Source organism: Siphateles boraxobius, unplaced genomic scaffold (genome assembly GCF_051911475.1).
Source record: "Siphateles boraxobius isolate OS27281-9 unplaced genomic scaffold, OSU_SipBor_1 1, whole genome shotgun sequence".
Taxonomy (NCBI): Eukaryota; Metazoa; Chordata; class Actinopteri; order Cypriniformes; family Leuciscidae; genus Siphateles; species Siphateles boraxobius.
Window position 1 is genome coordinate 11,875,232 of NW_027508699.1, and position 26,290 is coordinate 11,901,521.

The 26,290-nt window shown below is 38.4% G+C and overlaps 1 protein-coding gene across 1 annotated transcript; it reads right to left on the reverse strand.

Moving 5' to 3' along the window:
* Positions 1–1,207: 1,207 nt before the first annotated feature.
* Positions 1,208–21,647, reverse strand: slc1a7a (solute carrier family 1 member 7a). The gene is made up of 11 exons (XM_077208219.1): positions 21,276–21,647; positions 18,565–18,644; positions 12,534–12,749; positions 10,049–10,091; positions 9,243–9,474; positions 9,062–9,161; positions 7,946–8,179; positions 7,267–7,461; positions 5,705–5,839; positions 5,510–5,609; positions 1,208–2,447 (listed from the first exon to the last, which is right to left on the reverse strand). Exons 1-11 carry the CDS (start codon positions 21,408–21,410, stop codon positions 2,178–2,180), a joined length of 1,740 nt encoding a protein of 579 aa, XP_077064334.1. The 5' UTR covers positions 21,411–21,647; the 3' UTR covers positions 1,208–2,177.
* Between the last annotated feature and the right edge of the window lie 4,643 nt (positions 21,648–26,290).

Genomic DNA, 26,290 nt, shown 5'->3' on the forward strand with positions numbered 1-26,290 from the left:
CAATACAGGTCCATCCATTAACTATCTATCGCTGCACTGATTGAGTAATAGCTTTTCATTGTCACTTGCCACAACTAAAACGTGGCCACTTTTATTCATCCAGGTCATTCTTGAATGGCAAGCAGTGTTCAGGTGCACTTTATTTTCCATAAGTTGAAGATTCATTCCTCACCTGCTCAACTTTCACAACAATTCTACATTAGTCTCGACTGCATCAAATCTACCCTCTGTTCTCAATGAAACGCTTTATTTTTTTTGGTGATTATCTACAACCAGTTAATTTCCTCCTGTTGCGCTACTGGCTACTACTTTTATTTCTATTCTGAACAATTTTCATGCAGGAAAGTATTGGTGAATTTTAGTTACTTTTATGCTCCATTTCCTAAAATTTAACCCACTGGATATGTGCATCTACATAAACATCTCGTCTTTGAACTCTATGGAATGAGAAGACATGCACTGCTTTCATCAGGCGTACCGAGTGAGTCATGATTTTATGGAATTTCATTTAAATCACAATTAATACATTTGACATTTTTCATACAAAAAATCCATACAAGTTCTGTAAGGCTTTGGGAATGTGTGGCATGTACGTGCCAGTCCATAAATCCCACTTCTGACAAATTCCAGAGAGGTTTGCAAAGGAAGTCCTTCCCCCTTGTTCCTCTCTTGGTTTCATTTAAGTAGCGATTGACCCAAAAGATGATTATGTAAAGATGTTATACACTAGACTAGAGAAGGGGTAAGAAACCAAGCCCGGACAGCAACATAGTGTCAGCCCAGAACCGGCCCACATCTGGTACGTGTGGAATCCATGTGTACCGGATGTGTGCCGGATCTGGGGCGACACTATGTTGCTGTCTGAAGAGCTGCAGGTCTGGAAGCCTTTGCATAATAGAAAATTTTGTTTATTAAATTACTTTTTATATACATATATACACACACACACACACACATATATATATATATATATATATATATATATATATATATATATATATATATATATAAATGCACCCTTTCACATGGGTGCTGTGTGTGTGTATATATATATATATATATATATTTATAATTTCTTTATTCTTGTGATGGCAAAGCTACATTTTCAGTGTCACATGATTTGAGGAAATGGTAAGTTATACATATTTTTCAGGTTTCTTTGATGAAGAAATAGAAATATTTTGGAACATTATAAATGCACTGCCACTTTAATGTATCAATTTAATGCATCCTTGCAGAATGAAAGTATTAATTTATTTTTAAAATCTTTTTGACTTTTTGAAACGGTATTGCAAACCTCGCTCATTTGCAGTATCCATAAAAATATTTGGACACTTCACATGTAATTTGTATAGATAATCAATAAATGTCATCGCATTAGATAACAAAATATCAAACCAAATGATGCTGGAGCATTTCTTACTAGCTTATAAACATCTTCTCTGAACTAACTTTTAACCAACTGGTTTTTTGATGATTTTTAGACATAATTGTAATTGTATTTCGAAATACATTTAATAAAGGTTAAGCCCTATATAAGATAATATTGTTTAGTTATTAAACTTTTTTTTTTTCAGGGGGTTTCTGGGTTGGCTGTAGGTCTGGATGGAGGTAATTGCTGAAAACCTCTGATCTGATGCATTGACATTCTGACGTTCAGATTAAATCAAATACTTTTAGCTAATACAAGTGTCCAAAAACTTCTTGGGGTCACTGTATGTGATCACTGGTGGTTAAATCTTCTTCAGGGGACAGTTTCTTTCTCTCCCTGTTAGTGAAAGAGAGGATTTAAACAGAGAAATATATATATATTTTTAAAATAATAATAAAAAAAGAAAGATGAAAAACGATCTCAGCAGCATATGACGTATAATATAAACGACACACATCCAAGCTGTCCATGAAGAATGTTATTCTTCTCTCCTGTAGATCACATGGAAAGGACACAATAACAACAGCACTCATACGTACACCGATCTTTCTCCATACGCTTCACCGAGGAGCTCAGCCATCTCTGGGTCAACAGGGTTCAGAAAATCCCCTAAGCAGGTCCAAAAGTTCACGGCCCTGATCGCTTCAGCTTCCCTACAAAGACATTCGCACATGTACTCAAAATCCAAAGGTAGAGAAAGAGAATGGCTGGCATCTTGCAGCTCTGTTTTGGTCTCTGACGGAGTCTAGACATTGGTCTCCAGACCGTTCATGTCAATGGTGCAATGTTCTTTGTCTTTATGGTCTCTTTTATTATGGTGTGGAGACAGGTGAGGGGACTTCTTGTCGGCTGGCCTGATGCCCTCTTCCAGCTGCACTAGACGGGCCACGTCAGGCGACAGGTGCTCGGGTTTCCTCATGGGGCCTATAGGAGGGGTCTGGAAGCAGCCGTTTTTCTGATAGGACATCATCTGCTGGATGCTGATCATAGGCTTGGTCTCACAGATGAGAGGAATCTGTAAAGAGAAGACAAAGTCGTCATTTTACAGCTACTGCTGAGTGAAATGGGCATCAGATGCATTGGGAGGCCTCAGTATACTTCAAGTTGAAGGACATAATTTTGAGCAAAATCAAGTCAAAACGAAATTCGTTTGGAGTTTGTTTTTGGTAATTAGAAACTGTTTGCCAAAGTTTGGTCCAGCTGGTAAACAGCGTTATCATTGATTATCACGATTACGTAATAGATAGTGTGGCTCTTTTCGTGGAGGTCAGATGAGTGAAATCATGAATACACTCGAGAGTTGCTTTATCAACCTTCGTTATTAAAACTTAGTTTTAAGTTGCCAGTCAGCGCCAGCATTTTTTTTTTTTTATCATGGTCACAAAACTTTCATGGCTCCCAGAAAATTTTTTTGTATTTAAAAGTAAATAGGCGATTATATACCAAAAAAGAAAGCCTCTGTTTTTAAAAAACAAAACAAATTTATTCTAGCTTCATTCATTTTTTTTTATCAACACTTAAATGTAAGTTTCACAAAACCCAAACTATATGATGGACACATTATCCCATGAGGCCGCGGGAGAGGATTTATGAATGGTAGTGAAGCGACGTATCTGACGCTGGTAGGTCACATGATAATGACAATATGGTGGATGTAGTACATCTGGATTAAATTTATACTACTAACATTCACAATATATAGAACGTACTTCTTTAGCGGTCGTGAAGTAATTATTCAAAATAAGTACCTACTCAAGACAGTATGTGATTTCGGACACAGCCCTGCTCTAGGCAGATCATCTTCTTCACAGGTTTGTGGATCTACTATTTCTGTAGATGCGTAACGTTAACAGCGCTTCCTACCGTATAACAGTGAAAACACAGATTGCCGGAAAAACTCATAAATGGCGTAGAAGCTTTAGCTGCTTTTCCACTGTCGGGCCAAACCGTTCTCTTTGCTTAACCATTCCGTGCCGATCCGGCCCAGCCGGTACGGATATGATTTCTTTTCCTACTGCGGGGCTGATAACGGTCACTCTTTTTGGAATATAATACAAATGCGCCTGTCATTGCCTTGGTAACACAAGAGTTTACAGACAATATAACATTTAAATAGTGACCCCATTATTGAGGATGGTCAGATATTTCTTTAAATTTTATTATTAATTCGTGTTTACGTCACTCAAATAGCACGCTTAGCCAGCTACAGAAAAACTAGCCAGACAAACAGACAAGTGACCAATCCTGAGTGGCGACGTCACTTCACGGATTCTACCGTCACGGTTCAGAATCAACTGTGTTGAGATTCCGGGCCGGTAACGGTTTGTAATTGTGCCGTGCTAAATTAGGCTCAAGTGGAAACATAACTGGAACCATTCCTTACTGTTCTTAGAACCGTTCGGCTCAACAGTGGAAAAGCGACATTTGTGCCATAAATTATGGAAAATCTTGTCAACAGTTGAAATAGAGTAAAGTTAAGAAACCAAGACCGACCCTGTTTTTCATGTTTAATACTTTTAAAGGCCCACTGAAGTGCCTTGGTATGGGCAGCCATAGATATCCATAATAAAGGCTAGATGTCTTGTCCGTGCTGCTGGCCAATGGAGGTCGACATCCGCACCTGGCGGCCATCTTGTCACAGGCAGCTCGCTCACTCGTAACATTGCGTTTTAATGGTGCATGCACTTTTTAAATAACCATAACTTGCTCAATTTTCGACAGATTTTCAAACGGTTTGGTTTGTTATAAACGTCAGAGATGTGGTTATCACACTGTATACTTATGAATAATAAGTGTATAAATAAATAATCATCCAGAATTATAGCCACGTTAATAACGTTTGGAAGAAACCAAACCGTTTGTAAATCCGTCAAGATTTCAACGAGATAAGACTATTTGTGTTCGTGCTGATCACTCATCTTACATCAGGTACCACAGAGCCCCTCATAAAGCTTGCCTGTGACAAGATGGGCGACTGTGATGACGATAGAGGCTCCGCCGTAAGACATCTAGCCTTTATTATAGATATCTATGCGCGCAGCTTTGTATGATGCGTTGACGTAATTTCCACTGTAACAGGAAGCTAAGGCGGGACATCTTAAATGGCTCCTACCCCTTTTCAAATAGCCAATAGCGTTTAGTTTACCTCACAAGACTGCAAGTCGTACTTGACAGCACCATGGAAGCGAATCCGAGCGCCGATGATACGTTGTATTCAACAGTAGAGGATTTTTCTCTGCCACATTCTCCTGCACCAACGGACTTAGAATCGTCTACCGATAACGAGGACGAAAATGAACCAACCGTCTTTAGAGTAAAATCCTATCAGTTTGAGCCAAGTAATGTTACAGGACGGGATGCTTTAGATTCTAGAGAGCATTTGATTGGACAGAAGATGTGACGAGAGCTAAAAGTCCACGGTGATGTCATAAAAATCCTTGATCCATTGTAGCGGAAATCAGAATTTTTAATGCTTATATCTCCTAAATGTGAATTTTCAATTCGTAACCTTAAGGCGAACATACTGTTTTTAAAATGTATTAAAAATCACTTGTTTTAAATTAGGGGTCTCCAACCCTGCTCCAATCCTGAAGAGTTCAGCTCCATCCCAAATCAAACACACCGGAACCAGATAATCGAGGTGTTCAGGCTTACTTGAAACTTTCAGGCAGGTGTGTTGAAGCACTGAAGTCTTCAGTAGGGAAGCCGTTCAGGAGCAGGGTTGGAGACCACTGCTGGTGTAAAGTGGTATATAAATAGACATGACGTGACTGGAGTGATGAATTGCAGAGCTGGTGCAAACATATCCACATCGCTATGATCAGATGCTTTCAGTTTCTTAAATGCTGTTTTCTCACCATTTTCGTTGTGTGTTTATTTTGTTATTGAAAGGAAAGCACGCAGTACATATTCAGCTAAACCGCGTCTCAGCGTTGTGGACGGCGTTGGGATGTTCGCTATATCACAGCAAAGGTATTTTGAACTTCTTTTTACCATCAAGTGAAGAACGAAAAAGAACTTTGCAAAGAACGGGGCAAAGTTTATTGTTTATAAAAACCTCTATAAATCTATTCTCACCTCTTCGCCCTCCTTCACAAAGTCTTTTCTGCATATGTGTGCCATGATCCCTGTGGCCAGAGCATCTCCCATCACGTTCACCATCGTCCTGAACCGATCCCTAACAGATACACAAGATTGTGAGGAAAACTCACAAAATGCATTTATAGTGGAAATGTATGCGAGAGAGAAATTCCTATGTGTCCGATATCTTACAGGGCCCAATCCACAGCGATGATTAGAGTGATGTCATCTGTAGGAAGTCCCACTGAGGTTAACACTATCACCATGGTTACCAGGCCGGCCTGTGGGATGCCGGCAGCACCGATACTGGCTGCTGTAGCAGTGATGCTGGAGTAAGAAGCAGAGAAATATTATCCTTGAGGCAGAACTTACTGATATATGATCTATGAACTAACTTGTCAAAGGTAATTTCACTATTCTGGGGAATGATGACATCTGTTATCTGATTTTTGCTGGATAAATAGAATATATTTTTAATTCATCAGAATTATTTTCCATTTATGTTTCCATTTCCATTTCCATTTATTCATTTAGCAGACGCTTTTATCCAAAGCGACTTATAAATTTTAAATGCTCTATCAAATTTTCCTTGAATGTATTTTTTTTTTGTCTCAAATGGAAAGTTGAATAATGACAGATAAATCAAGAATCCAATCAAATATAGCAAGATACATCTGTTTTACGCTGTATAATAATTACATGAATATTTTACTTTGGAAAGAAGTCTCTTATGCATTTGATTAAAAATACCGTAAAAAGTAATATTGTGAAAATTATTACAATGTCAAATAACTGTTTTTTATGTGAATATATTGTAAAATTTTTATTTTATTCCTGTGATTAAAGCTGCATTTTCAGCATCATTACTCCAGTCTTCAGTGTCACTTCAGAAATCTAATATGATGTTTATGCTGCTTAATATTAATATTTTCGGGATATTTTTAGTAGAAATAATTATACATAAATGTCTTTATCACTCTATGCGTTTTTGTGGTATAAAAGTATTAATTTCTTTTCCCTTTTTTAATAATATCCTACTTTCCCAAAAATTTTGAGTTGTAACATGATTTACATTAAAATATTAAACAGCACAACTATTTTTACCGTTGATAATAATAATAAATAATTATAATAGTTTTTTGAGCAGAAAATCAGAATATTGTAATGATTTCTGAGGGATCATGTGACACTGAAGACTGGAGTAATGATGCTGGAAATTCAGATTTAGCATCACAGAATTAATTACATTTTTAATTATATACAAATAAAAAACTGTTCTTTGAAATTGTAATAATATTTCACATTATTACTTTTTTTACTATATTTTTTCATCAAATAAATGCATCTTTGGTGGTTATAAAAGACTTTTATTCGAGACTTCTTAATTAGTCAAAACTATTGGCTGGTAGTGTATAATAAATAATATATTTAACGCATGAATAAATAAAATGAAATAATATACATTCATATATTAATAAATTAATGAATTTATACTTAATATATGAATTAAATAAGTGACAATATTAATTTATGAATAAATAGATTATGATGTTTGAATTATGGAATTAGTAATGTCTAAATAATGAAAACTGTTCAGATGGAATAACTCTCTGAATGTAGACATTCAGATGAAAAGTCAAGATTAATAGGAGCATAACCATTCAATAAATGGGTTGAGATGAGATTTAGTGACATGTTTGGTCTAAAGGAAAATGAAGGGAGCATCTACCTCATCTTACCCCAACGTACCCTACCTGATGGTGATGATCTGGCCAAAGTCCAGCTCATAGTTGTTGACTTGAGCGATAAAGATGGCGGCCACGGCCTCATACAGGGCAGTGCCGTCCATGTTGATGGTAGCACCCACAGGAAGTACGAAGCGGATGATGCGTCGGTCGATGTGGTTGTTCTCCAGCAGGCACTTAAAGGTGATAGGCAGTGTGGCAGAGCTGTAGTAGAACGCAAGAACATCAAAGTTTGTGGTTTACATTTGTGTTATTTTCAAGGCTGGAATACACTAGGCTATTTTGCTCAAAATCTGAAATGTATACAAATGGGCAAAGGTTCTAGTGTATGATGGGCACTGACTCAGATTTTTTATCTCCAGACTTTGATTCTCTGCAGTTTGAGAATGTCAAATACCTTTGATATTTTAAGCTGATTTTAGAACACATTGTTTTCCTTTGTCATGTGTTTCCTAGCAATCTGGCGCATGTTTCTGCATGAGTTTGTGCTAGTGTTGGCACTTGAAAGTCTGGATGTGTGTGATTCACAGTCATTTAGTGTATGAGGCTTCCTAGTTTTCACTATCTATTAACAAAGCTGACAAGTGTATGATACCTAGTGTTTTAAAATCTGTTCAAATATGGTTTCGTTTATTATAATCTAGCAGGGCCTAGCTCAAAATATGAATATGCATAAAAGTACTCTTACCTTGATGAAGTAGCTAATGAGATGAGAAGGGCCTGTAAAATCCCTCGGATGTAGACGATGGGGCTCTTTTTCGTAATGAAGAAATACATGGAAGGCAGGATGAACAGGCCATGAAGCACAAGCCCCATGACCACAGTGATGGCGTAGAAGCCCAGTTTCTTCCCCATAGCTGAGGGGTCGTCCATTTCCAAGATCTTTCCAGCCACCAGAAACACAATCCCAAACGGGAAGTACCTGTAGTGTTGCATCAGAAACACAGCATTCTTAGGAGGGAGTTCACTAAATTCAATCACAACACACTGGTCCAGCCAACCAATCAGAGCACAGTGTGCTTTTCAGAAGGAGGGGCTTCAGAGAAACAGGAACTAAACAGAGTGTTACTGACAGACTGGGAAGAGGGGTGCTGCAACAATGTCAAACATGTGAAAAATAGTGTTTTTTGAACATTTAAACACGAAAACCTGTTCTAGTAGACCTAAAAAACAAAACCAAGACTTTGTAAAAGGGGATAAAATTGCCTCTTTAAATGAAGTCATTGGTATTCCTTTCGCACAAACATGCCTCCTTTCTATGTAAATTAACCAATCATGGATTGCATTTCTTTCACAAAAATTGCCCGGTGCATTTTGCATCACGCTTTTACCGCCAAATGAATGTAGTCTACGTTATATTAAAGAGATGCTTAAGCCGGTCTAGTGATCATGGCAACAGCCGTGTTTGAAAGAAAGGATATTTTGAACAAGAATATCATAGTTTCAGTTAATTGAGACTGAAATTATTCCATTTATATTTACATTACATTTCCTGTAGTGAATCGGGCACTAAACCAGTGCAGTTAATGCATGTGAAAAAGCACAATAAGGCACAATTTTCATTCATAGTGAATCTGCACTTTACAGTGTTTACAATGGGGAGCCTAAAATTGCGTCAAATTATCTTTTTGACATGTTTGTGGTCTTGTATAAATATTCAAATGCCCAACTTAAAAAACAAATAAAATTGAACAAATTACTGCCTTTCACTTTATAATAACAAACCAAACATGCAAAACTCTATGTAGCGGCTCTAGTTATTTGGTTTGTCATGCATAAGTTTTGGGATCATGCTTGTCGTTACCATATAACAATGGCCACAATTTTCAGCACAGCTTCATTCAGACTCTGGCAGAAGTTGACGAGAGCGCTGCCATTTGGTCCCATTCTTCCAAGCATGATACCTAAATGACAAGAATACTTGAGTATTTATTAAAACGACTGGATTAAGCTGTGAAATTCCAGATGTTGATGCTACAACTCACCCATAGTAGATGAGAAGATCACGATACCGAGGACGTTCATGCCTTCACTGGTGCCAGGAAGCGTTCGGAAGACCACATCGGGAGGAGGCGTGAGGTCAAGGGAGAAGTTCTGGATGTCTGTGCCATTGTCATCCTGGATTCCATAAATGAAGTTCCGTCTGGTGGCGGTCTCTTGTGTGTCCTGACTGATGGTGGGTCTAGGCTTCATGATAGGGATGCTTTTTGTGCGATACTGCAATTCAAATATGATTCATAAGTAAGATGGCGTATAAAACAAATTTACTACAAAAGTCAGGTATACAATACCAAAAGTACAGGGTTATTTAAAACATTACGCATGCACCTATATTAAAATCATAACATACGCTGATAATTATTTCCATGTTATGGCCGATAACGATAAATAGCTGAAATTACAATTCTTAACTAATTTGTTAAGATAAAAAAAAAACACTTCGTTTCAAAAGTAAATTCAGTCATCACAACATTATAATTTACAGTGTGAAAAATGGATATTTATTTTCAGAACAATAAAGATTATATTTAAGTTTTCTTAAATTATTAGAATAACTTTAATTGAGCAGAAGATATATTCTAAATGGGCAAAATGAGCTGCACAATACTGACTGATATGAACACAAATTTAACATCAGCCAATAACCAATACGCATAAAATGTGTACCTAAAATGGTTAGGAATAATAGATATATTTTGGAGGCAAAAATACAGATGTTTGGTGTCATGCTGCTGTGCTCAAGCGTTGCAGGAAAAGGGCATACAACTAATGGAAAAACATAAAAACTCACTTGTTGAAAAGTTGCTTGGACCAAGTTGGCTGGGAACATGTTGCTGATGGAGGAAAGAAAGTTTTTTTATGAACATAATAATGAATACTAATGTTTGTTACACAGATAATTCAATGGCATTCAGAATGCTGAAAACCTGAATGGCGAAAACCTGCTGAAATTACCAAACTGGTTTATTATGATTACTGATTTGGTGCAGATCTGTCTGGTAGACAAGCAAAACTAAGCTGGTGAAGCTGGATGAAGAGGAAGTTTTGCTGATTAAGCTAATTAAGTTAGCCATCGGACCAACATTCAAAACATAACATTGCTGTTGACCAGTCATGGTATTTTTTTTGCACATTGCACAACAGAAGAAGAAGAAGAAGAAGAAGAAGAAGAAGAAGAAGAAGAAGAAGAAGAAGAAATGACAAGTCTCCTGAAAAACAAAGTCCAACATTGTCATTGCAATTAAAATGTATAAAATGCTGTTATTATATTTAATTTTTAGGTTAAGGTAAATGCAAACAAGTACAATTAGAAGTGTGTAAGCTTATGTTTTTCCCATCACCAACAAAACGCATTAAGAGCGTTGCAAATGAGTGCACATTGTGACACACACAGTCCACTAATCCTAATCCAAGTTTTACCAACACACTGTCTAGTTAGCACAGAGGGACACAGAAAACGACAATCCAATAGCCTCCCAGTAGAGGTCACAAACATCACATGCTAATTTGGTACATCTCTTAGTCTACCTGACTAAGACTTTCTTCGTGAAACGGCCATTAATAAACTGAGATAATCTTGTGGCTGTATGAAAATAGTTTCCTCCTCTTTTATCACCTGAATAAGGGCCATATGGTCTCAGGCTCAGATCAGTAATCAGTTTAGGCTTCAGTCTTCACCGCACACTCCAATGACACGGGGTCATGCTCTGTCACGCAGCACAGGTGACAGGTGGGGGAGAAATTCTCCATTCCTCAGCCAACCCTAAACTGAGCCATGTCTAAGCTCTCCTGATCCCTCAACATCACAGCCACTAACATCTCCACAGATATTCAGACTGAAAGAGATTAATTATGCCTGGAAATCAGCATAGAACATGTGCAGTATAGAACATGTACATATGAATTAACTAACTGACTGACTACCCACTGACTAACTAACTAGCCTATCTGGTGGAAGGAATGTCAGGATCTGGAGCTGAGAACTCCATATCAACTAACTAACCAACTTACTAACTATTCAACATCAAACAAACGAACTAACCATCCAACAAACAAACAAGCCAACTAACTAACTAACTACAATAGTCAAGCATAGTAGAAGGAATGTCAATCAATCTGGTGGAAGGAATGTCAAGATCTCGCTGCCTTTTCCTTCTGACCTATGAGGACTACATAACCTCAATAGTCAAGGAATGATATGGTGAAGGAATGTTAATCCTTGGGTGCTTCTCAAATCTTATTTGTGCATCCTCATTTCCTTTCCTCGCGTCTCAGCTCCACCCCCTGTAGGATGCGAGGGAAGATAATGAGGACGGAGCAATCGAATGAAAGCTTTTTTTATGCATTGGAATACTTGATCACTCGAGTGTCACTTCATAGCATCATAAGCTGGGCTCAAATGATCTGCCCTTATGTTGTTAAAGTTTGGTTATTGAAGAAATTCCTAATCCTAATAAATAATAATAAAGCAAGATACCCTGTTGATATTTGTGAGATGTGTGGTTTATATAAACTGCAAAGGTAAAGTATAAATGAAAAGGATTGTGACCGATGTAAAGGGGGAGGAAAATTTATACGCGTCACGTTTAGTTTAAGTGACACATTTATTACCCGTGTATCCTCACTCATAAATCCTCAGGAAGCCTCCTCACTCCTCGACTCTTGCCTCTTCGCGGTGCAATTAGAGAATTGTCTTTCAAGATGGTTGACTCGATTGGTTTCCGGGTCATAGGATTGAGGACGGAGGAGCAAGGAGACGAGGGATATTGAGAAGCACCCCGTATCTATATTTTCTGCAGTCCTTTTTGACACAGTACCTGTTTGTGAAAAGTTCCTGACTAATTGTTCCACTGACTAACTGGAACAGTAACACAATGTCACTGGGGCAAACTTCATGCTAATTTACTCAAGCAAACACTACCCGGCTTATCATTAGCTTTACTCATAAGGTTTAACAGACAGTTCAAAGCCTCAGCAGGTGAGAATGCATCTGGAACCCTGAAAACGTGAGAAATAACAGCATATTTCTGTAGATATTTAACTGAAGCCTATGCAATAATTACCTTAGCATATTCAGAAAATATACAATAGGCTGATATGATGAATGGATGTTTCTAATACCTGATAATAAAGGTAATTCGACTCATATGAAAGCTAGGAAAAATAAACTTCTCAAACTGGTTTCCTCTACTTAATCATAGATTTTATGGAAAATACCATAATGTTGTTGTTGTTGTTTAGTGTTGATACACAGATACACAATAGCACAGGCTTACCGGATAAGGTCCAGTAGCGCATCAGCAGAGCTCATGATGGGCTTCCCGCTGTCCTCCGAGTCCTCCTTCTGGGCAGCTCCACCCGGGTGGATGATGACGACCATGACGATGCCCACCACCACAGCCACAAAGGTCGTCCACAGATAATAAGAAATTGTCATGATACCCAGTCGACTGGAACATTTAGCATCCAGTGCTGCCAAGCCAGACATCAAACTGAGGAGAGAAAAAACATTTTTAAGGAATACATAAAATGACTCTCAGTTGAATGCAGAGATGATTTAAAATAAAAAAAACTATTTGCAAATTCTTTCAAATACATCTAAAATACCCACACCCAAAATATTGCAGTAGCTAATCATGCTGAAATACTGTATGTATGTACACAAACAAGACCACCAGATGTCAGTCTGACATTAAGTCAAATAATTAACATAAGGAGAAGAAAGAAGTGCAACCAAAAAGACATACAAAGCATTGTTTAAATGTTTATTGAATATTTTTGTTAAAATTAAATGCATTTATTTTTCTGTTATTCATTTATTTGTTTGTTACACCAACATCACTGTCTCTTAATGACAATCTTAGTTTTCAGAAAGTTCAGAAAACAGCCCAACTCACTCTGATGGACTTAACCAGGGCTCAGTCTTTCAGGGTTTGGGGAACAGTCATTGTTCAAACATCAAGTGCAAAGATTGCACAAAAAAAAACATAATATATTGTATCATGTACCTCCAGAGATAGCTGGAAAAAAAACAGGCAAAGCTTAAAATCGATGTTGCCATCACTGATTCTGTCATTCCTGTCTCTCCCTCTGGCCTATTTGGTTCCTTTCACAGCGGCCTAGAAGGCATTGCATGTTATGCACCACTTCCTACTAAAGTAGGCGAGCTCTTCAGAGCTACTAGGCGAGATTTTGTAGCAGCCCAAGCAGTCACTGATGCTTTGGCCACAAGGGGAGGGGACTAAGTCCTGCCAAGGCCGGACCACCGTTTATAGCAACCATGTGTTCACCTCCCAGCACCCAGAACTGAATAGGAGGTTGTGAGGTGAACACATGGTCACTTTAAAGGGTGGCTCACTCCAGTTCGCTCTCAGACCCCTGCTTCAGTGTGAAGACTCACACTTCATCCTCTGAGCCGAAGTACAGGTTCTGCTAGAAAGGGTACAGGAGAGAAGGTCCCTGCAGCCTACAGCGATTCAGGCTCTTACAGCCACCACTTCCTCGTCCCCAAGAAGGAAGGCGGCCTCAGGGCAATCCTCGACTTGTGAAGTCTGAACTGTGCTCTGATAGGACGGCCGTTCAGAATGTTAACTTTGAAACAAATCCTCTCGCAGATCTGCCCGGGGGATTGTTTTTTATCAGTGGATCTGAAAGACGCATACTTTCATATCCAGATAGCTCCCCATCACAGACTGTTCTTGAGATTCACGTTCAAGGGGGTGGCTTACCAATGTACAGTCCAACCATTCGGACTGTTCTGACTTTTATGAAATGTGTGGATGCAGCTCTCTCCCCTCTGAGGCAATAAGGGGTTCGTGTCCTGAATTATCTCAGCGATTGGTTGCTTTTAGCCCAATCGAAGGAGGAATGTCCGCGCACAGGTCTCTGTTCCCCAGCCATCTAGAAAGTCTGGTGTTCAGGATCAACTTGAGCAAGAGCTCGCTGTCCCCCAGCCAAAACATCGCGTTCCTGGGGGAAGTATTCCATTCGTCCCAAATGCAGGCATGGATTACGCCGTAAAATTATTTTTATTATAACAAGTTATATATTAAATTTTAAAAAAAATATATAGATGTTTTAGTAAATAGATGCTTAAAAAAAACTGTACAAAAATAAAATAAACAGACAAGTAATCATGAGATTGATGTGCAAATCACTAATTACTGAAGCAAAGGATTCAAAATTAACTTGTTGATACAGTTTTTCGTGCATTTCTCAAATCATCCTAAATATTTGCAAAGAAGTATGTGCATTCTCGAAACAACTCGTACAAACAGCACCACACTTTGGATTTCCTGCAAAAGCCTGTAACTTCCTCAAAATCTTTAGTTGAACATATCAGTGCCATCAGAGTGAAAAGTCCTTGTGTCATTGTTTACAAACAAGATAGTCAAAATGCTTAGTCATGTTGTAAATAAAACACTGCACTCTGTTATTACCTAATGTAAACTATAGCAACAGTTTGGATGAGAGTTACTGTATTGAAATGTACAAAGCTGCGCCGCTTCTGTATGCCATATATCCATTTCAAAAGTACAAATTTACACACTAATGTACGTGAGTTATTGTTTGAAAGAGATTGGATAGGATTCAGTTACGCTTTAACTAGTGGTCTGATAAAACCCCCCAAAAAACATTACAATATTATTGTGATAGAGAAAAGAAAAATAAATAGGGGCACAAAGGCGAAAATAAAACATTAGAAAGGCAAACACAGGAAGACCCCTTAGGCAGAACTTTGCTTGGTCATGCAGCGCTGTATATGTGCTTGCTAATTGAAGGTTCATGAGATGCAACTTTGAGCTATTTCAGAGAACTGGTTTCTCATTGTTTGATCTACATTCTCTTCATTAGTGAAAGTCAAGATTCACCTGCACAATTCATCAATTCATGGCACATTTACAAAAAGTATAATAGAAATGTGTAGAAAATATGCTTGACAGTTTATGCCAACTAGATCAACCATTTTGCATTTAATGACTTATACGATGAACTAATGACTAGATGTTTTGAGGGGTAAGACAATTGCACAGAGAACTATTTAATACATTTTGAGCAACAAGGTATTAGCAACTGATAATGTAGGAAACAGCAGACAATTGTACATAATCAATTGCATGAATGTACCAAAGCAATCGCAACTTGTTTAAAAGAATGAGAAACTGCTTTTATGATGTGTACAAGTGACTAGATGATGTGGAGGTTGAACATGTAGTTTTGAGAATTTCATTTCTGATCTGAGAAATGCACCAAAGCGATTGAGAAAAACTGTAAATAAAACTGAATTAAACATTTGTTAGCAAGTACATAAAAGCTGCATCTAACTGTCAGCAACGGTATGATGGATCTAATGATCAATAAACTGTTAATTCATTACAGTGGCCAAGCAACAGTTTGTGGTACAAATTAAAGATAAAACAAAATATTAATTATTATTATTAGTGTAGATATAATTTTGGAAGCCTAAATGGCAATTTAAGCATAAAAAAGCGTTGATGCTCCTCTGCTTTAATTTTAAGTTAACATAAACATAAAAAAAATTACAATATTAATGTCTTGTTCAGAGTGTAAGATAAATTGCTTATGTTAAGGGCCATTTAACCTGAAAACCATTCAATCATCAAATCAGAATGTATTTTTAGAAAAAGGAAAAAAAGCACACACAACATGCACATTTCAGGTTTGAGGAGCACAATCTGCAAGATCTCATCAATCTGCCACCATATGAGATTCAGATGAGCTGAAAAAAAGACATGCCTTAATCTTGCAAAAGGTCGATTGATTTTCTCCATATAGATGAAATCATTGCGCAATGACGACAGCATCCAACATGAAAATTGAAAAGATGTCTTAAAGCAGACTTTTTTTTGAGAGGATTATCTGTCCTGCATTAAGTCTATGTATTTAAATGTAAACTCATAACGACAGGAAACTGAGATTTGGACATGATTGGGACTCAGACAGTGCCATGTTAACAAGGGCAATAGGCCTAGATTTAAAGCATCTATCCTGTAATTGCCTATGACATCACATGTCATATCCTATAAACTTCATTTAGAACAACGTGCATGCCATATTCCCATGGTGACCTTTTGAAACTGTCCTGCGTCCCTACGGTTGCGCGTCTGCATAGGCATTGATCAAAGATGAGCTTCGTACTGAAATGCACACAGGGATAATGATAAAGTGCACGGTTGCCTTTGATTGTAGTGCGCTCATCAGATAATCTGGTTTCCGCTCTTGCCTGTAGGCAGATGGCGTTGAAACGAGGACAGTACGCAGACCCTGCTTTGGGCCTAAGCCCTAGCATACCATTTGATTAATATGTCAGTTTCATTCATTTTAAACCAGCCATGACATTGGCAGACCCCTTGAACTGCATTTTGAATCTGCAATGCTGTATGTGAAAAGAACCAGTTCTTTTACAAATATATCATTCTGCTTTTCATTCTTAATTCGGTTTGCTGCTTACTACAGTTCAAGCTCTAGCATTAAGGTCAACGTTAACTTGTTTATAAATAGTCATTGGCCGTTTTGCATTTGGAAATGTCTGGGTCTTGGCTACTGTGCATGTGCAGTTGGTCCTTAGCTTCCTCAGATTAGAGGTAATTAACAACCCTGACCCTCACGTAATGACTCCCTGGACCGTGTGTGTGTGTGTGTGTGTGTGTGTGTGTGTGTGTGTGTGTGTGTGTGTGTGTGTGTGTGTGTGTGTGTGTGTGTGTGTGTGTGTGTGTGTGTGTGTGTGTGTGTGTGTGTGTGAGTGTGAGTGTGAGTGTGTGTACGTACACTGGGCATCTGGAACACTGACCCAGAAAGAAGTGTGTTTGTGGAATGAGGATCAACTTCCTCTCAAGACTGCTTCCTAGAAGTTGCACGTTCAGCATGTGATCATTTGGTTTGGATAGTTTTATTCCATCTTTGGGGTTGAAAGTTATAAATCTTTCACAGGCAGCATGTGGACTGTGGTTGTTAAAACCTTTTACCTATACTGGCAGTTGACCCACCGTTCACTTATTTCATGTTTTAGGGGGTTAGTTCACCCAAAAAATTTCAGTCATCACTTACTCTCATTTCTTTCTTCTATGGAACACAACATATTTTTTGCAGAATGTCTGAGGTACTTTTTGACAGTGAAAGTGATGTATACTGTCAAAAAAGTTAAACTATCATAAAGTGGTCCATGTGACTAAATTCTACGCAAGGCCGTTGAATTTAGGCAGGATATTGGTCCCTATCCATTGGCAAATGAATTGTCCCTAGGATTGATTTGATCAAACAATTGAAATATATTTATATGTAACCATTGTTGTAATTTTGGCTGCATCTGAACTGGGTCACATACCCTTGACATTACCTGAGAAGTTAAAGCAAATATGCTAGAAAACTGCTCTCTTTCAAGCATGTGCATTTAATGCATGGATGGGGTAAGAACATAAGGGAAGTGTTTAAAACAAATGTGCACAGTCCATTTGCATTATAAAGTTGACCTTGACACTTTCAAAACTGAAATAAGAGCATTTTAATATTAAAACTCAGCCTCTCCAATCATTATGTATATGTACTCTGATGCTGATGTATGAAAGATGTGGAAAATTGCACTATGGATAGGGTAAAGTTCAAGTCAAAGGGATAGTTTACCCAAAAATGAAAAATTCTGTCATCATTTACTTATCATGTCATTCCAAACCTGTAAGATTTTCGCTCATCTTCGGCGCACAAATGAAGATCTCTTTGATTAAATCCGAGAGATTTCTGTCCCTCCTTTGACAGCTACACCACTGAGTCTTTGATGCTTCAAAAAGTTCATAAAGAGATCGTAAAATTAATCCGTATGAATTGAGCAGATAGAAAGCTCTCAGATTTCATCAAAAATATCTTCATTTGTGACTCATAGACTGTTAGTCTATTGAAATTATTATTTATTAATGTGATAAATGCCTGTTTAAGCATATTAAATGTTAAAATTATGGCTTTCAACTATAATTTTAAATGGCTATAATTGTCCATTTTATCCTTAGAAATGTTCTATTTATTTAACAGAAGTATCGGAATTGGTATTATTATTATTAGCAACACTGGTAACTCTATTGGCTTTTGACACTTGGTAAATATGGTTGTTGACATGTGACATGGTTATGAGATTGGGTTTGGCATATGTTAGTTGACCATTATAAACTAATTCTAAACACAAACTTCAAGCTATCTCATTTCAGAAACAGGATACATACATACAGACGCTTATCTCACTTGATTGTACCAGATTCGTAGTGATTCATGTTAAAATCTTGGAAAAGGAACTCTTACCTAGAGACCACCAGTGGCAGGATGAGCATCTTCAACATCCGCATCAGCAACTCCCCAGGGAACTGGAAGTACTTCACCTCCTTTAGAAAAAAACAGAACATCTGCTTTGATTCACTGTACAGAGTTGAGTCCCACAGAGTGGAGCGAGAAATGTTCTCTAATCTTTGACTTAAACGGTCTTATGCAGATTTAATTGAATCTCCAATCTTTAATGTACCCCGGTTTGAAATTTATTTATTTATTTAGATCTAAGGGGGAGGGGGGTTAAATTACAAAGAAAAACTGATTGTGTCATTATTTGCAAATATGCCCCAAAATAAGTGCTGAATGCAGTTTACGTGGTGCAGTTTCAGGCTGGTTCTGAGGAGGTAGAAGACTACTTTACTAGGACTGAACAGCATTCCTGCTCTCATTACTTATTGTACTCCACACCTCTTGACATGTCCAATCATAACACTTATGTCCATTATTTCACTCCAAAACATTTGCAAATAAATCAGCATTTCCTTCCCATGTGTTTAAAAGAACTAAATAGTCACTCCCCTGGAAATTGGTGCAAAATATCTGTAATAAAAATGAAAGTTGCTGCAATCTGGGAAACAACTGTGGCTCTTTTTTTTCCAAGCACGCAGACGAAATAAACACTGTCATGTTATCTTTCGTTCAGATGCTGGTGTTTGGGAACGCAATCATGTGAGAAACTTCTGAAAGGTCATTCCAACCATTGGGCTCAAGCATTTTAGAAAAAATCAAACCAACATTTGAGATGCTGTGCTATGATATCCAATCACATATTCTGTTGATACAGAGCCCCTAAAGGGACAAGGTGACGGAAAAAAAATATGAGATAGGAGGAGAAATGATATTTAAATGCTTTTGCGTTCTCTCACAAAGTTTTGCATTTCCCAGAGAAACTTTGCATTTGCCTGTTGTTATATAGATGTTATAGTCTTTCATTTCATCGTTTAGTTTATGAAAATACATTGCTCTTATAATATTAATGTGTTTATTGTCCAATAACAGTCATGTCTTTGAGACAGCACTATTTAAAAAAAAAATGTTGCCCAAGGAATTAAAGTTGCTTAAGAAGAGCCCTAAGAAGAGCCAAGAGAAAGACTTATTGAAGACCATATTGTGTTGAAGGGAGCTGAGAGACATGATGCTGGTGTTAAAGCGCTTAGAGGCCTGCATTAAGGAGGGGGCAGGGACATGTGAAGCTTAGATCAGGGCCGTTGTCCAAGCAGCATCAGGATCAATGCTGACAAATGGCTGTGAATCTCTGGCATTCCTGTGCTACTGTGCTCCTGTGCTACTGTGCTACTTGCTAACCTCAAAACAGCTGGCATGGAGCCGCTACATCTCCCACTGGCATTCCTGACTTGGGTCATGAAAAGTCTGAAAAAGCTGCCATGTGGCGTAATCTAAACGGGGCTCATTGCTAAACATTGGTGTAATGACTGAATGAAATAGTGAAACACTGCAACTATTAAACAATCAGTTGCCAAGTCAAATGTATCTGGTTTGGCTGTTTTTTTTGTTTTTTTACTGTGGATAATTGGTTGGTTAAGTTAAGTGTTTGTTTAAGCAGTCGCTCTTCTCAACCTAAAGCTAGCTTTTTCAACGTCTGTACTTCCTTTGGAAAATACTGGATGCACTAGCTTGAATGTACCTTAAGTGACTCAATTTAACATACTGCACATGTACCCTCAACAAGGAAAAGATCTGAAATCTGTTTATATTCCTTCATTAAAAGTAACATTAGCTAAAACTCCAGCTTCACTTTTTTCAAGAAGACTGTATGTTCTATAGATCATGAGGTAACCTTAGTTCATTAACCTCATTATAGGATTCTTTGTATTTATGTTGGTTTTTTTTGGTTATGAAAAACTTTTATAGCATTTTCAACAAAAGTTTCCATTTAAACGTAGTATGTGTAACCAAGTAAAAAAAAAAAAAAAGCATGTACACCTTGAATACAACTGATTTTAAAAAGGTTTTTATGGATATATCCAAGTTATTATTATTTCACAAATACCAAGTTGTTGGGATGTTGCACCACATGACATTTTACAACTGGAACCGGAAAAGGTAATATCATTACTGTGTGTCAAGGTCAATACCTCTATTAAAAAAATCATATAATATTATTTCCTATTTTTTCTGCATGTTGGTTGCACCACATGACCGAATTGGTGGACAAAAGTTTTAAAAAAATTGAATAAGCAGTGAAACAATTTTGGGGAATATATATACACATATATATTAAAATTATAATTCAGAGCTTAAAAACATGCTAGTAATTTTATCATTTGCATCTTAATTTAATAAATCCAGACACCTGGATTCTTCAACTGCTGTCATTCTTCAGCTATACAATTCATCTTTGCCATTAACTAATGAGGAAAAAATGTACTCTCTCTCTCTTTTTTTCTTCAGATGCACCATTCAGGGACCATTTTTACTTCTCCAAAGAAAAATTCAACAATCAGTTCTTAAAATAACCATTTTTTATCTTAGTGTGAAGAACCTTTTCCACTATACAAAACTTTTGCTCAATGAAAAGGTTAAAGGTTCTTTAGGGAATCATTGATGCCAATAAAGAATCTTTATTTTTTATGTGCCAGATGGCAGGAAAGTTGGGTCATTTCAGGGAAGACAGGGAAACTGTTATTGGGTAAGGGTTACACCAGGTAGGGGAACCCAAAACTAACCTGCTCAGAGAGGTGTTTGGAGCGCAGGAAGAATCCCAGCAGGCATCCGATAACCACGGCCAAGACTGACAAGATGAGGAGGCCGTTCTGTTGGCACACATTTTTAACGCGGCTCCACACTGCACCCAACGCCATGGTGACCTGTCCACTTCCCACTCAATCAGCCATACACACACCCTTTTACACCCGAATGCACAACCCTTCCGAGGGGGCAAAAAGAAACATGCAGAGAAAGAAGCAGTAGGAAGGTAGAGCAGCTTGTAGAAAGGGTGATAATGAAGGTCCCTCCAAGAAAATGCTCTTGTCAATCCACCGTTGGTCACTACTAAAGCCCATCACCCTTTCCGGTCACTAACAAACTCTCCTTCTGTCTGTCTCTCTCTCTCTCTTCATTCTGCCCCACCACACCCCCTTACCCTGTACTCCAGCATGGCCAATAGGGGGCTCTGGGACAGCTGGCGCTATTGTCCCAGAGGTTAATACCAGCGATCCTATTAGAGCCGCACTGCATTAAGCCGATCTGAAGATGGATTAAAGATCTCTGAACAATTGGAAAGGGGATTTCTTCATATAGTATGTGTGATAGAAGAAAAAAAATAACACAGGACAAAAACATGAAGATGAAGGAGCTGACATGACTCAATGTAGATGTCAAACAGTGGGAGGTTTAGACAGAGTTGTCCAACATGGAAACGGGTTGCTCTACCAGTGTTGGCAGGTGTGTGTTTGTCAGTGTGCTTTTTCACCCACCAGTGGATGATGGCCAGCAATATCTAACGCCTTTATCTCAGTCTGCATTATCTCAGATATGCTACGTGATTTTCAATGCCAATCTCACCACCTGATCTTGATTCAGGGGAAATGTACGGAAGGGTTGTTAATAAATGCCTCAAATTAATAGTAGTAAGGTAGGCTTCTATATAAATTCTAAGATTTCCAAGTCTGTATAAAAGGGTCCAATGTACTGTGTTAATATGATATATGGATTTTAATAATATGGATTGTTCTGTATTAAATTTTACAGGTGTTTTATCCATATTTTAATATTCTGAAATTTTTATGGTTAAAGGAAACAGAAAATGACCTGGCAGAAAATATTCTGGCAGTGCACTTTCCTTTTTTTCTTTCTTCTTTACAGTGTTAATATTTGGTTTACTACTTTTAATTTTACTTTTAAAAAACTTTTGAGAATAATGGGAATTACAACAAAAAAAACTGAAATATAAAAGTATTTAATAAAATATTAATTTTTATTTCTGTTTAATTGTCATGAAAATAAATAATTTTAACAACCCCAAAAGTCTAATAACCTATTTTTAAAATATATTTAAGGATAAAACTGTGGGTCACATTAGATGGTTAAAATAACTTAAATCAACTTAAAATTAAATTATAAGAGCGTAAATATGAACTTAAATCAACCCAAAATATTACATTTTGGGTTACTTAAATTCCAACCCAATATTAAGTAACTATTCTTTACTTTTGCAGATTTAAATAAATCATTGTACCATGTAATAATAAAATTAAATATACATTTTTATTTCTTCTGAAAACGGAATAAAACTCGTTCTTTTGAACTGGTTCTTTTTTTGTGAACCGATCGAACCAGTTCACCCATTTCGAACTGAATCGTTGAAAACAGAGTCAGCGCTGGTCCAGTTTTCTAAAGTTAAGGCCAATTTATACTTTTTCGTCGAGTGTACGCCGTAGTGTAAGTCGTAGGCTACGCACGTAGGCGACGCCGTCATGTCTGTGTGGCGCTGCAGTTACAGCGCCGAAACGCTATAGTTGGCGTGGGAAGGTTTTAATGTTCCACTGTGTTTAGATTCCTCGCGGCTGTTTTGAGTTTAGGCTACTACAAGTAATGGCGACTGAAAGAGAGCGGATCATTTTGGAGTTGGAGCTTATCTCTCAGTCACTTGGTCCATTTCCATGTTTCTTCTCTGAATTGTCAGTGAACTTCTGAATTTAAAAATGGCGAGCGGTGCAGAAGAACACGTTGGAAATGCGTAGGAGGAAACGAGATGCTACCAAGCCGACCAATCACAGATCTTGAGGTCCGCGTTGTCGCGACATGTCGTTACATTTTTGAGGAGATGCACGTCAGGGTATGGCGTATGGTACACGTCTGTGCGTATGTTACGCCGTACCTACTGTGAGCACCCGACCCAGAAGTATAAATTGGCCTTTACTCGCTTTCGGACGTGCCTGACAGTCACTCCGACTCGAAATAAACAATATCCTGTAGTATATGTTATTCCAGTAACTCTGCCAGTTAACTGTTGGAACTGATGAACACAAGGAGCTGACACTGAGCATGCGTTTACTGCCGAACGTACAGTCAGGTACAGCCACAGTCGCTTTGGGCAAGGGGTATTTATAGTAGAAGGGCGGGAGTCACGGGATGCTTCAGATTCTAGAGAGCATTTGTTTGGACTGAAGATCTGATGAGAAGCTGAAGTCCGTGGTGACGTCATAAAAATCCATGATCCATTTTAGCGGAAGTAAGAGACTGTACATTTCGAATGCTTATATCTCCTAAATATATGGAGACCCAGCCACCAAACTGATTGCTTAGCACGTTCTCTAGACTTTGCTATGCCTTGGTGTGCAATGTGCAATTTTTCCAGGATATCACTCTGTAGTGATTTGAGTTACCAGTCGACAGCCTTTTAACAACCGTCCATTTTCTATGGTTAACTCCCCAGCAAATTGGAAGTACCGCTGCACCATGGTTTCCACTCTGTTTTTAGTCGGCCAGCCCTCTAGAGAGTACTTTTTCACCAGCTGTAAAACTGGTTCAGCTTCCTGATGTTGCTGAATTTCACAAAGTCTCTTTTCAGTTGCAGGTAAGCTTGTGACAATAAAGTTCACGTACAGGTTCATCTCTTCTTCATTTAGTTGTCCGTCATGTTCTCCTTCTTGTCCAGGTGCTCTGGAGAGGACATCGGCAGTTGCAATATTTTTCCCTGGCGAAATAGTCTAAGTGAATTTCATGAGTCTCATCCGCAATCTTTGGATACATGGTCGTAGTTTGTCTAGGTTCTTTGAACTCAAGAAGGGTACCAGTGGTTTGTGGTCTGTTTCTACATGAAAGGAAAGATACGAGAAAGTGTGAGAAGCGCTCACAAGCCCAGGTGACAGCTAAGGCCTCCTTTTCAATTTGCGCATATCTCCTTTACGTGTTTGTGAGTGCTCTTGATGTGTAGGATACAGGTTTAAGCTGCTTGTCACCTTGCATCTGTAGCAATACAGCATCCAGCCCGTATGATGATGCATCAGCTGAAACAACTGTAGTGGTTTTTGGATCATAGAGAGCCAGCCCTGGTGGTGCTCTTTGTTGCTGCTCTCCCCATGCCCACATATTCTTTTCTGCAGTAGATCTATCAAAGGCTGTGTTTTCTCAGCTAGGTTTGGTTAACTTCCCTAGGTGATTTATCACGCCCATGAATCTCCGCACTTCACTTATGTTTGTTGGCTCGCTCATTTGTTTGACTGCACGCACCTTTTCAGGATCTGCATGAACTCCTGACTCATCCAGTCTCAGCCCAAGGAACTTCACACTCTTCTTAGAGAATTCACATTTATCATTGAGAGTCACTCCTTCCTTTTCCAGTTTTTACAGGACAGCAAAGAAAGAGATGTTGATCATGTTCTGTCTCCATGCGTTCCAATTCCTGTTTCACTTTTGACATGAGGGGTAATGGAATACGACAGGGTGTTGACAGTGAAAAGGGTTTAGGGTCAGGCTTTAGAGATATCTCATACTCTCCTTGCAGTTTTCCCAGACCCTGGAATAATTCTGGAAACTGTCTTTTCACTGACTCCAGACTATCAAGGTTCACTCTATCGATTCTTACTATGATGTCTAGAGCATGGATTGCTGGCCGCCCGAGTTGCGCCATTTTCAATCCGGAGATCACATATATGTCTTGAGTTGTGGTTTTATTTTTCGTGCTGAGTTTAGCTGTGCACCTACCCTTGACCTGCAGTGAATCTTGACCCGGTCCCATCAGTATCTTTGAGATTTTCTGCAATTTACCAACACTGTAAAAAATTCACCCGTATATTTACAGTAAAGTACTGGCAGCTGTGGTTCCAGCGCTTTACCGTAATTTTACAGTTTCAACAATGCTGTAATTTCACAGTAAAGTACTGGCAGCTGTGGTTCCAGCCCTTTACCGTAATTTTACAGTTTCAACAATGCTGTAATTTCACAGTAAAGTACTGGCAGCTGTGGTTCCAGCCCTTTACCGTAATTTTACAGTTTCAACAATAATGTAATTTCACAGTAAAGTACTGGCAGCTGTGGTTCCAGCCCTTTACCGTAATTTTACAGTTTCAACAATGCTGTAATTTCACAGTAAAGTACTGGCAGCTGTGGTTCCAGCGCTTTACCGTAATTTTACAGTTTCAACAATGCTGTAATTTCACAGTAAAGTACTGGCAGCTGTGGTTCCAGCCCTTTACCGAGAGGTGATCAAGAGAGGGAGAGGACGCTGGCGCTGTTTGTTCGCCGCTTCTCCATTTCTGATTTTAATTTAGCGTATTTTAAGAAAGTGTTTTTTTATAGGTCTTTTTTATGCCCCTTGCAAGTTTCCTACCTCTCTGTACCGCAACAATCTTTTTGACTGGGTGCTTTAGCAACGTACCTGCTGCCGCTCTTTGGTGTAAACACTCTGTGCGAACACCACCAGCGTCCAGCATGATGCTGAAATATTCCATTTCTCAACTGCTGAGTCTTAACTGCAACACTGCTCCACCTTGCATCACAGCCATAAGACAGCTTGGACTTTTGCGCCGACCCCGGTACTGCCACAGAAGTGCTCGGAAATACTTTGTTTATCTCCTGCATGGTGCATCGACGATCCCCTCCATCTGGTCTTCAGCTACGCGTGTCGCACTACAACGGCGTCATCAGATCACTGCCGCGCTTGGAGTATGTAGGAACCCTTTACCGCTCCTGAGAACCTCTAGCGGTGGGATATATATAAAACATGGAGTGGACCACA